Consider the following 12,467-nt stretch of genomic DNA (forward strand, 5'->3'; position numbering starts at 1 on the left):
TTTTTTTTTTTTTTTGGTTAGTCCAGATGCTGACAAACTTTCCGCATCATCTCTGAGGGAGACTAAGCCAATTATGGTCAAATGGCCTCCAGTGGTGGTTGTTTCAGAGTAATGACCCATGACATTTTCACATAAATGGTGTTCCTTTCTGTGCTTTATCATTGATCAGTAATAAACGGTAAGAGTCAAGCTCATACTCAGTCCAGAGGGCTGTTTTCAGTTTTTTTTTTTTTTCTTCTCAAAGGAAAAAAAAAAGATGCACAGGAAGTACAGCCTTTCGAGGTTTTGGCTTTGTTCTTATCAGCTAACCAGTGATAATGAACGTGGGTGAACAAATTATGATCAAGGAACAAGAAAAGCTGCACAGTGTTGCCCACATGCTGCACTTGACTCATGATCATTGTAATGTTAAGCAGGAGAGACACAAAGCATGTCCAAGGAGCTGGCAAAACGCCTCATTTGGAGATGTTGCAACTATGGCACAAACAGGATCCAAGAAACACCTAAATCATCACAGTTGGGTGTTTAGATAGTAATACAGGTGGGGGGACAAACAAAAAAACAAAAGCTTGTGGAGGTGATAATTGTCCAACAAAAGAAGTTGCTCTCGCCGGAGCTCAACAGTCTGGACTGTGGCAAGAGTATAAGTTGGTGCCAGGTGTAGGTGTTAGTAGCCAAGACCTGGGAGTCTAATTTAAGCGGTTTTATTTGTGAGCAGAATCCAATCAGGGCAGTGGACCTTCAAATCAGTTTATTTATCTAGCCCCACTTCAATCATGTAACAAATGTTTCAAAAATACAAAGACGAGACAGAAGAAAGGAAAAAGTTTGACCATCTTTAAAAAATGTACCCAAGGGTAAAACCAGTGAGAGACTGGGACTAGGTGGAGGGCCACACTGATGAGCTTTCTTTAGAAGCTGCTTGGTATCGCCCTTCACAACAGTCCCAGTTGTGGCCCCTTGGGTAGATTAGTTGGCCACCCCTGCCCTTTAGGATGTTTCAGTAATTGTAGCTGGTGTGTTGTCTTGGGCTAAAAGATTAGATGCTCCATATGCTTCATTTTTCCAAGTTGTTTTTTTTGTCATTGGACACAATCCTGCTTCATTGCTGCCACCCAGGCCTCACATTTTTAACCATTGTCACATCTTAAGAGACGAGGTAGCCATTCTGGCCTAAACTCTGACCATTATTCTTAAAGCTTCCTTATGTGGAAATTCTCCTGCTTTTTACTTTAGTAGCTATAATTCAGAATTACTGTGTCACGAATGTCATGAACATTCACACTGTATTATGAACAAAATTGGCCATTACTAAAGAACACATGTATATACATGATGGCAAAGAGGGCCATTGTCTGTATTGAACACGTGGTCTGACTGTTAGAATCAGTCCGTTGGTTTTTATTAGGAGAAAGCTAAGCTGCCTTTTTCTAAAAGAAAAAGATAACTGTTGCAATGTTTTCTTCTAAAATAGCTTTAACAAGAAGGAAGTGGGGCCAAACTGTTAACTTTATTAATTTTTTTCCCTCTTTCAGATTCCACCTTTTTCCCCGGTCGCTGTGCTGATATCTTCGTCCGTGGAAAGAACGTCGGGCGTCTCGGAGTGCTTCACCCAGATGTCATCAATCGCTTCGAGCTGACAATGCCCTGCTCCGCCCTGGAGATGGACATCGAACCCTTCCTGTGATTTTACCTTCCTAAACCTAAAACCATATATAGCTGTTTGTTTGGTGTATGTTACGGAGGTGTGCTGCCGATGATTGTTTTAGTTGGTTAATCAGGAGACAATACTGTGCGGAACTGTGTGGAAACATTGTTTTATATAAGAGTAACAGGACTGTTTTTACTGAAGTCAGAATAATTAAAAATTAACAACACTCCACTGTGTTTGTAGCATGTGTTTGTGCGTCTGTGTGTGGGCTTGCGCATGCATGCCTGATCTTAATTTAGCCTATTTGTGCCTTGGGGTTAGTGCATGGTAATTAAACTGAGTGACTCATTACCTGTTGCTCTGTTGCCTTGGTTCTTCCAGTGGCCACACCGCTGAAACTCCCCTCACACGCGACGTTCCCATGAAAGAAGTCGTCAAGCACAGGTTCCCCACACGAGATGAATCCCAGCAGAGCGCCCACTCCCGCCTGACTTCCACAAAAACTGTGTTTGGTGACGTGAGCACACAAGTGGGCCTCGAAGCTCTCAGTGATTTTCTGGCTGACAAAAGCTACATCGAGGGCTTTGTGGCATCCCAAGCTGACATGATCGTGTTTGACGCCATCCCCTCTCCTCCCTCACCGACGCTCTGCCACCTCTGGCGCTGGTACAACCACATAAACTCTTTCCAGACAGACAGAGCTCGTCTTCCATCAGCCAAGAGTCGGTATGTCCTCCCAGCTACTCCCCCGGCCACGCCAAATGATGCCAGCGACGAGGAAGACATCGACCTTTTTGGGTCGGACGATGAGGCAGAGAGCGCAGAAGTGGCCAGAATCAAGGAGAAGCGTCTTGCCGAGTACGCCGCCAAGAAATCCAAGAAGCCAGCTCTCATTGCCAAGTCCTCCATCCTGCTTGACGTCAAGCCCTGGGACGACGAGACGGACATGTCCAAGCTGGAGGAGTGCGTCCGCAGCGTCAGTATGGACGGGCTGCTGTGGGGGCAGTCCAAACTGGTGCCAGTGGGTTACGGCATCAAGAAGCTCCAGATAGGATGTGTGGTGGAGGACGATAAAGTGGGCACTGATATGTTGGAGGAAGCCATCACCGCCTTCGAGGAATATGTTCAGTCTGTGGATGTGGCTGCTTTCAATAAGATCTGAATCACTGAGACAGAACAGTGCCATCTGAGATTTTGTGGACTTGGTGTAAGCTGGGCGATAAATGCAATGTTCAGTTAATATTCCAGCATCACTGTATTAAAGAGGCTAATGCTCAGGTGCTTCATTTCTTTATCCTTTGATACAAGTCCAAAAGGGTTTTGCCTTCAGACACAATTAAAGCCATTCAAACTTGTGACTTGAGTGCTCTGAATCTTTGTTTTTTCCACATGTCATCTGCACCTGTTTATACATTACTAACAAATGAAAGAAATTTGTGAAGCCAGTGGACTCCTGTAAGAAAACAAGTCATGCAGACATCAATCTGCACTGTACATAAAGTCTGACAGGTGCTCTCACATTCTTTTAAACTCTACTGTAGCAAAGGGAGCTTAACTGCTTCATTCCTGCACTAGACAAAGTAACCAGGCCAGCATGGTGTAACAGATTGCATGCTCTAACCTGCTGAGAGAACAAAGGTGGGTTCGGCTGAAATTAACGTGTCAGGATTCAGTTATACTGGATTTGGTATGAGCAAATCAGGTTTAAGGTGTGGTTCTCCCAATTGCAAAAGTAACAAGAAACTTGGACCTGTGTGCTCTGAAATGGAAACGACGTGTTCAGCATGTGAAACAAAGCTTTTAAACACGAAATTTTATTTAAGCAAAATGTTTTATTTTCTTTCAACTCAGTTACAGGTCAGTCACAAGTACACAGTTGTGAATCATTCCCTCTGAGAACATTTTCTGAAAATCTTGCAACGTATTACAAAAAAAATGATCATTTTAAGAACATTGAGATAAATATGAGGTTCGGTTTTGTTCAGATCATATTGATCAGTCAGGTCATAACAGTCCCAAAAAAAGGAAAATTCTGTTGGCCAGTATAGAATTAACCAGCCCAACAGATGTATATGTGGCAAACTTAGAAGGCACTTCAATCTCTTTCCTCCTCCTGGCATTGTTGTCACTTTTTGGTACTTTGTACCATGAATACAACATGTGCAGGCTCACCGTTTTCACTATCTGCCGAGTTGCCAGCAGTATTACAGCCCCCACCAAGAAGCGGCCAGTGCCTAACGCTAGTGCGCTCGCTGTCAGTGTGGGCAAAGGTACAGGCAACATGCCCTCAGGCTCAAACGTCTGCCCCAGCTGCTGATTCACCCAGTACCCCGCTGAGGCCCCGGCACACGTTCCCAGAATGGTGGTCGTATCCCCCCGTGTGGTGCTGTAATGGTCCAGCTCTGGGTATATGTAGCAGAGGAAGTAGAACAGTACCAGCACTACAATGGGGGAGATGGGGTTGTTGAGCTGGAAGTGGTCCATTGTTTCCCAGTAGGGATAGGTGCCCCCTAACAGCACGGCAGAGATCAAGATCCCACAGATAACATCCTGGAGGCAGAAAAAGAAGAATCACTTATAAACCTAATTCCTAAAAAAAAAAAGGGATGCTGCAATGCATCTGCATATCTCATCTACCCGCATTTTATTCACAAAAGACCATAGGAAACATATCAAATGTTTGAACTGTGACATTTCACTATTTCAAGAAAAAAACTAGTTCATGTTGAATTTGATAGCAGCAACATGTTTCTGAAAAATTGGGAATAAAATGAAACAGCTGTAGGAACATTTTGCAACTAATTAGGTTACTTGGAAACTGCTCAGTAACGTGATGGTTATAACAAGAGCAGCTTAGAGAGACAGAGTTTCACCAATCTGCAGAAAACTGCAAATTTCAGAATACTGTTCATCAGACTTTAAATATCTCATCATTTACAGTCATAAAATCATCAAAAGATTCTGGAGAAATCTCTGTGTGCAAGGGACAAGGTGGAAAATCAATATTGGCTGCCTGTTTTCATCAGGCATGCATCATCCTCACACAGCACTGCACTAAAAACAGTCAAGATTCTGTCATAGAAATCAATGCATGCGCTCTGGAACACAACAAGTCTTCTCTGGATGAAAACATTATTTAAAATAAAGAGGAAAGAGGAAAACTGCTCTGTGGTCAGAGAAATTGAAATGTGATATTCTTTTTTGGAAAACACAGGATCATCTGGCTCGTTATCAGCACTCAGTTAAAAAGCTCTGATCGTATGGATGTGCATTACTGCCTATAGAAGTGGCAGCTTGCACGTCTGGAAAGGCACCATCAGTCTTCAAAGGTAAATGCAGGTTTTAGAGCAGCGCATCCTCCCATCCAGACAATGTTTTTTTCAGAAAGGGTCTTTCATATTTCAGCAAGACAATGATAAATCATATGCTGCATCTATTATAACAGCATGGCTTTGTTTTAGAGCGTGTGTGCATAATTGACTTGCCTGTAACATTTGGCATCAATCCATATGAAATGAGAAATGCAACCCAGGACTGATGCGCAGCTAGAATGCACTATGCGAACACAGTCCCTGCCCTAACTTGAGATGTCTTGGTGCCATTAAATTCAAAGTGAACCACTATTTTTCACATTTTCCTCAGTTTAAACATTTGAAATGCTTTTTGCGTTCTATTGTGAAGGAAATATAAGTTCATGAGGTCTGTAAATCATTGCATGTTTGTATTTACATTTTACACAGTGTTCCACCAAATTTTTTTTAAAGTTTTGCCGTTGTACAACGAATGCATCAGGAATAAAACAGAAAGGTACAGGTATTTTTTATCTTGACAACACTCAGATAAGAAGACTTATCACCTTTGTGTCTACTCTGAAAATATGACCCATTGTTAGCGCTCAGTTAGCTCTCCTGATATGTTTCAAACAGGAACACACCAAGACTTAACAATGTACCACTACAGGCCGGTTTTGGTCATTTTAGATAAAAATCTGTTTATGTTGATTTACTGTAGCCATTCACGTGCACTATAGTGATACAATATAACAATATTTACTTTGAATTTATGCAGAAAAATGACAGGGAAATCCAAACTTTAGTGAACACAGACTTTTACCAACACTAAAATCAACATGTCTGACAGCTTTAAAGGAGTCCAGGTCTCAGTCTGAGGAAAGCTCCTGTATAACAACTCGTCTGTCTGAGGTGGAGAAAAATACACACTGTAATACACCAGTTCCTCCTGATCTGACCTGGTAATTAATAATAGACTTTAATATCAAATGAAGGCACCTTTTGTCCTCTCGTGTGTGTTAATATTTGTTGAATCCTGTGATTTGTTCTGCTATGGGCTATGAGTCTCATTCATAACCTCTCATTCAAGACTTTATGTACACTTCTTACAACCTAAGCAAGTAAACCTCTGTTTGTGTCCTCTGTGATGTTTCAGAGGACAGAATTGTGGAGACAGGTCTGATTCAGAGTAAATCTGACTGTGTGCACACCGATGCTTTTTCATTCAGGAATGTCTGGAATGAGATGTGTTTGGGCAGAAAGTGTGTGCTATACCCTGCAAAGAGTTGCAAAGGAATTATTAAAGATTTATGGATTGCAGGCATAGGTTAGATCATATAAAAACTGACCAGGCGTATATATTATTTATGATTTACAAGGTGCATTTATGAGGAGGTATGGTGTTGTAACAGTGGACGATGGGTAGTTTAACCTTCTTGTACTCCACTGTAAATAAAGATCAAATTTTACTATAGTGCTGTGCACAAATCTGAATAGTGTGGCCTCTGTGTGACTGACCAGCGTGACATACGCCACTCGAAACCATGAAAGACGTCAACTACCATTCAGTCTCAGCGTGACTGGATATTAGGGTCAGATGTTTTGGGAATTTTCTCGCAAGCAAGAAAGCAGATGAGCATATTTCCCGTAATCCCACATTTTAAATGGCTATGGTCTTAATAAACGTGATAAAAAAATAACTGCATGAGTCATAAGTGCTGATGCTTCCCATTTAAACGAAGGCAGCATGAAGTGCCTGCTGAATTTTGAGTCTTGGATCAAAGCCTCAGCCAGACAACTTAACCAGACACAATGAATAATGAATCCCATGTTGAGCTTTAATGTTTTATACTGTACTATGTGTGCATGTGTGTGTGTGCGAGTTGAGAGAATAGCTCACCAAAACCGAGTGCATGCCAGTGTAGAGGCGGCTCAGAGACACCAAGGTCGCCAGTGTCACTGCGATGGTCAGGCCCACCCCGAACTGGAACTGAGGCACAAAAATACCCACGTTATCAGCAGACATCACGGCGACCGTCGAGCAAAAAGCACACACACATGATTACATGATAAAAGATTAAATCCATCAGCAGGCTCAGGCATGTCTACAATTCTTCCTTGTGCAGTCATCTTTCAAGATAAAAACCCAAGAATTGTTTTTATTTGGTGCTTTTTTTTCTTTCCACTTTGCCTTCAAATCATCCATTCATCAACGCTCCTCATTTGGGCGTTTAGCTCGTCTCTGCCAGTTATATAGCCTGCCTAGTTGATGTACTGCCTGTCGCTGCTCCTTTATTCCTCTACAGCAGGGATGTCAAACTCATTTTACATTCTGGGCCACATACAGCTCACTTTAATCTTCAGTGGGCTGGATGGGCAAAGCTTCCCTGTCTGTCAATGAAAAGAAGTTTTTGCTGCACAATTAATTCTTGAGATATTATAATACAAGAAAAAGAAATGCAATTCCAACAGCACTTCTCACTTTTTACACACGATAACGAAATCCTGGTGTAGAAAATGAAGGCCTCTCAGCACGACTGTTTGAGCTTAAAATTACTTTGGTGTAGTGTAAATGGGCATAGAGGAGGTCTTTATCAGTAGAAAAAGCTGTGGCACTTATGAGAGTACAGTTTAAAGTCCAAAATCTCCATCCTTCTTCAAAGCCGTCCAGTGGGCCGAATTGGAGTCTTTGCCAGGCCGATTCTGACCCCCAATCCTTATGTTTGACAACCCTGCTCTACTGTCTCTCCATCTTTTACCTATAGTGGCAGGGTTTGTTTCCTTCGTCCATTTCAATAACAGTGAGAAGAGAGGCCTCCCTCCACTCCTGAGCCCCCTCTTATCCTGCCCTCTGCCTTTTTTCCTGTGTCTGTTCCTGTCCTCTGCAGCTGGAAGCCTATTCACTGCTAGTTCATGAAGAGAGTTTTTTTTATGAATGGCCACAAAGGATGTCAGAGAAAGGAGGGGGGAAAGAGTCACTCTGTGATTGACTGTCGTGACCTCTGACCTGCTTGGGGAGAAGTTGCCCCAAGGCCTTGTGGCTATTCAGTGGCCTCTGCAACAGCCTGCTACTCATCTATAGTGATACATGCTCTTTTCTTTCAGGGCATTCCTTGAGGAATTTCGGGACACGTTTAAGGGCTCTACTGTACATGCACGTCCCTGGGGTGCTGATCTGATTTCTCTGACCCTGAGAACAGCCACTGCAACAAAGTGTGACACAGAGCTAGCCTAAACGATCCAACCGCAAATCAGTCTGACAGCTCCGGAGACTGTAAACTACTAAACTGAAGGGTTTAGCATTCATTCAGCTCCTCAGTCAAACACAATGCTTGACTAAGATAGTCTATGATTGAGCCCCTGATTGCTTTATTGACTCGACAGAGGAGTGGGAAAGATAAAGAGAGGAAGAGTCAGGAGGAGGAGGGAGGTGGAGACGTGGACTGACAGTCATTGACTCAGCGGAGTCCATCAGAAGACCAAACAGCAGCTCGACGGGTGTGGCTGATGGTGACTGATGGTGACTGCTGGCCCCGCCCTTCCCCACCCATTGTCCAACAGCTCAGGCACGACTCTGTGATGGACAGCTGGGCCACTCCCTTCATCCCAAACCGCCATCCTCAGGATCCCAGTGACGACACTTGGATCTGAGAGTAAACGATCATTTAGCTGGGATAACTCAACACCCAATCTTACTGCGGTCCATAAAATCCAATGGCAGTTTAATAGCACATCTAATTAGAAACCTAGTGTCTGAATTACAGTTCAACATCTACTTAGCCAACACTTCCCAGCTCTGATAGCAGATGAATTACATCATCTGTGGTAGGCAATGGTAATGAACCATGGCTATTCAGTTTCAGTAATATTATTTCAGTAGCAAATCAAGAAACAGTTTGTAGAACCACATGGAAAATGTCTGATTGGTGTTATATCCTGATCATCTTATTGTGTTAGCCCTGGGATGCCCTGTCAGGGGCGTAGCCTGTGACCCCAAGCTTGATAAACATTTAAGAAAAGAGATAAATGTTAGAGCCTGAAGTTATTTAAGTTGATATTTGTCAGGCTTTTCAGCATTGCAGAGTAAGTGCAGAATATCATAGTAAAATGCTGTTTCATTTTCCTCTTTCTCATAAGTCCACATGTACAAGGCCTTGAATAATCAGGCCACACAGACCTCATAGTCCTGTATCACTCCATTAGAACACTTCGCGCTTAGACTGCAGGTTTATTTGTGGTGCCCAGGATATTTAAAAGTAGAACGGGAGGCAAAGCCTTCAGCTTTTCAGCTCCACTTCTGTGGAACCAGCTCCCAGTTTGCATTCTAGAGACAGACAAGCTCTTTACTTTTAAGATTCGGCTTAAAGATGTCCTTTTTAATAAAGCATATATTTAGAGCTGGATCAGGTGACCCTGAATCCTCCCTTAATTATACTGCAATACGCCTAGGTTGCTGGGGGCTTACCACGATCCACTGAGTGTTTCTTCTTCACTCACCTTTTTCCCTTTCTACGTGTTTACACATCACTCGGTATCAATTGCCAAATCATTCTTAATCTTTAGTTATTATTAATCTCTGGCTCTCTACCACATCATATGTTTTATCCTGCCTCCCTCCCCTCAATCCCACCTGTCACAGATGGCCGCCCCTCCCATCGTTCGGCTGGAAGTTTCTTCCCATTAAAAGAGAGGTTTTTTTTCTTTCCACTGTCGCCAAATGCTTGCTTAATCCTCTGATTGTTTGGGTCTTATCTGTATCTTATAATATAAAGCACTTGAGGCAACTGTTGTTATAATTGTGTGATAAATAAAATTGAATTGAACTGAACTAGAAGAAATATTTAGAAAAAGTCCAAATCATGTCAGCCATGAAGCTGATTATGATTTATTTATATTCCTAATGTTAAGCCACACTGAGCTTAATGCTGACATTATTATGCTAACAGTTTGAATATTCGGAGTTTATAAATATGTCCACTAGTCACCTGACATTTTTACAGTGGAATTTATTTTAAAAAAAAAAGTCAATTTAATGTCAATTTTTACTGATCCTAAGTGACATATCTACAGCTCTCACTGAAGCCAAATTATAAAAACAGGCAAGTTCTGAAATTTGACTTTACGGCTCAATGTTGTGTGGAACAGGTTCACCATCATAGTGGTAGATACGCCTTGGTTAAATAAAACCAGTGATGGAAATATCGAAGTTTAAGTTACAGTTTATCACAGAAATACACTGTAGTGGCTAAAGTCTTATCTCTGAATTCAGGTGTTTAGTCTCACTGACACATTTGTGAAAAAAAATGGGTCATTCTAAATAGCTCACTGAATTCAAGCATGAAGCATAGGATACCATCATTAAAACCAGTCAGTTTGTGAAATTTCTGCTCTCCTAGATATTCCTCAATCAACTGCTAGCAGGATAACTGCAACATCAGAGCTCCAAACCTCCTCTGCTGTTAATACCAGCACAAAAACTGTGTGCTGGGAGCTTCATGGCATGGATATCTATGACCGAGCAGCTCCTGTAGGTGTAATGTGTAGTAGTTCAATCCTTTTGTCTAAATAGTGTAATTTTAGGCAGCAAATTTTATGGCAATCCATCCAGCAGATTTTGATACATTCCCCTTAAAGCTGCAGTGTCATGGAAACCCAACAAATTGTATGTGATGTACTTCAGTTTTATACAGACAGACACTGTAATGAAGTTCCAGATGGACATGGCTGAAGTGTAATGTGCAAGGAGGGTACAACTGGTGTGGTTGCAAAATGAAGACCTGTTGTATACAAGTCTATGTAAAAACACGGCTTAATTGCAGGTTTGAACACTTATTGAACAGAACATGATATTATTTTGTAATTATGGTCCCCATAGTCCTCATAGTGTGATAACGAGGGTGAAATTTGATGATAGCTTTGTTGATAGCTTTTTCCTTACTGTTGCTGTGAGTCATTTTGGATGTAAGCCAGCTTCATTTGCTGGTGGAAATTCTGGGATGATGTTGAAAACTCCGGAAAGTGAATCTGAGCCAGTTTGGAACAGATATCATTAAGCTTGCTTGCTGTGTTTCATGTTTCTCCTAAATGCTCACCTGTATTCTGGAGGTGGCGCTTAGTAAAAGTGTGAAGGAGATGGCAGTTGCTGCCATAGCGTGGGTGGAGGGCAGTCCGTATTCTGCATCTACACGTGTCTCCAGCTTGACAACAGGGGGAGAGTAAGGGCGAGGCAGCTTCAGGACGTCCTTCATCACCTGGCCAACGTACATCACTAACTGCCAACGATAGAAAAGCACAGCTTTAGTAGTGCATTATGGTACCGTGTTGTTAGCTTCAAATGGTATATATCTGCCATCCCTTCCACTATGGCGTATTATTACAATAAAGCAATAAGAAATGCTGCAGAAGTGTAGTAAAGTATGCTGGCCACAAAAGCAGAAATTAGATGATAAAATAATGCAAAGAGGAAGCAAGGATCCGACTTTAAAGCTAATCACACAATCTCATAAATAAGTAATCATCGTCCCCACTCAAAAAAGAAAAACTGCCCAAGAGCAGAGACTCACACTTGTATAAAGTGCAGATGCTGCAGTAGTATGGTAACAAAATCTACTACAAGGAACAGACGACTGAAGAAAGTAGAGTTTGCTGATGCAGCGTCTCCAGCTGGTATGGTGAGACAGAGGGGTTCTGACACAATGACACAGTCGGCGCAAGGTGTGCACGCAAGCTGTACCGATGTGTGTATCCTGCCAAATGTGCTGCCTATTCTTTTTCATGAGATCCCCAGTGGCCCTCGATGGGGCAGCCTGCTCCAGCTCCGGGTTTATTTAAAGCTCTGCCTTGTATATTTAATGAATGGCTGTCTTGGCAAGAAGCAGGGAGGCTAGTTCATGGAGAGAGAGATAGGATACTAATGTGTGTGTTTAAGGGAGAGAATAGAGAGGTTGTTATTACCGTCTCCACTGACACTGTAATCAGGAAACGCTTGTTACCATGGCAAATGATATAAGAGCACATCTTCTGACCCGCTGTTAGTGCAGCAACTATTTAGAGAAACGGATGCAGATAGACATTGAGAAAAATGATAGGACCAATTGTGTGAGGACACTGAACATCCGTCTCAAACAATATAAATTAATATGCTGGATGAGGCTGAAGTCAGAGCTCGGACTGATAAAACCTCTTCTTGAGGGTTGCTGTGTTCATAGGTGGGATAGAAAGAGTCTTTCCTACAGAGACAGCCCATCATTGTCTGGTTCATCATTGCTACACAGACTAGAATTAACACATGCATACTTTAACCGAGAGTTAGATGAGACGATTGATACTGTCATTTCTGTCTTTTAGGCACAAATCTGAACCAGTAGATTTAATTGAGGTTTAAGACTGGAAGAAATAATTACTCAGACTTTAAAAACATACCTAAAAGCACAAATGAGCTTGTGAATATGTTTAAAAATCGCCAATTCATTTAATGCAATGTTATGAAACAAACATTGCTAATTTGTGTGAGGATAACTATACAT

At 42.1% G+C, this 12,467-nt stretch overlaps 2 protein-coding genes across 2 annotated transcripts in view; one reads left to right on the forward strand and one right to left on the reverse strand.

Annotated features, from left to right (window-relative positions):
- Nucleotides 1-3,009, forward strand: part of LOC102210931 (phenylalanine--tRNA ligase beta subunit-like) — a 12,046-nt gene extending 9,037 nt beyond the window's left edge. Inside the window, exons 10-11 of the mRNA XM_005738349.1 lie at nucleotides 1,536-1,683; nucleotides 2,033-3,009. Of these exons, the coding sequence (XP_005738406.1) occupies nucleotides 1,536-1,683; nucleotides 2,033-2,813 (929 nt within the window). The 3' untranslated portion in view covers nucleotides 2,814-3,009. The remainder of the gene's footprint in view (nucleotides 1-1,535; nucleotides 1,684-2,032) is intronic.
- A 480-nt stretch (nucleotides 3,010-3,489) lies between these two features.
- The window catches only part of sgpp2 (sphingosine-1-phosphate phosphatase 2), a 15,885-nt gene continuing 6,907 nt past the window's right edge, over nucleotides 3,490-12,467 (reverse strand). The window contains exons 3-5 of the mRNA XM_005738351.1: nucleotides 11,034-11,213; nucleotides 6,842-6,931; nucleotides 3,490-4,201 (exon numbers count right to left, since the gene is read on the reverse strand). Of these exons, the coding sequence (XP_005738408.1) occupies nucleotides 3,656-4,201; nucleotides 6,842-6,931; nucleotides 11,034-11,213 (816 nt within the window). The 3' untranslated portion in view covers nucleotides 3,490-3,655. The remainder of the gene's footprint in view (nucleotides 4,202-6,841; nucleotides 6,932-11,033; nucleotides 11,214-12,467) is intronic.

This window comes from Pundamilia nyererei, unplaced genomic scaffold, assembly GCF_000239375.1.
Source record: "Pundamilia nyererei isolate P.nyererei 1_Seehausen unplaced genomic scaffold, PunNye1.0 scaffold00083, whole genome shotgun sequence".
Lineage (NCBI taxonomy): Eukaryota > Metazoa > Chordata > Actinopteri > Cichliformes > Cichlidae > Pundamilia > Pundamilia nyererei.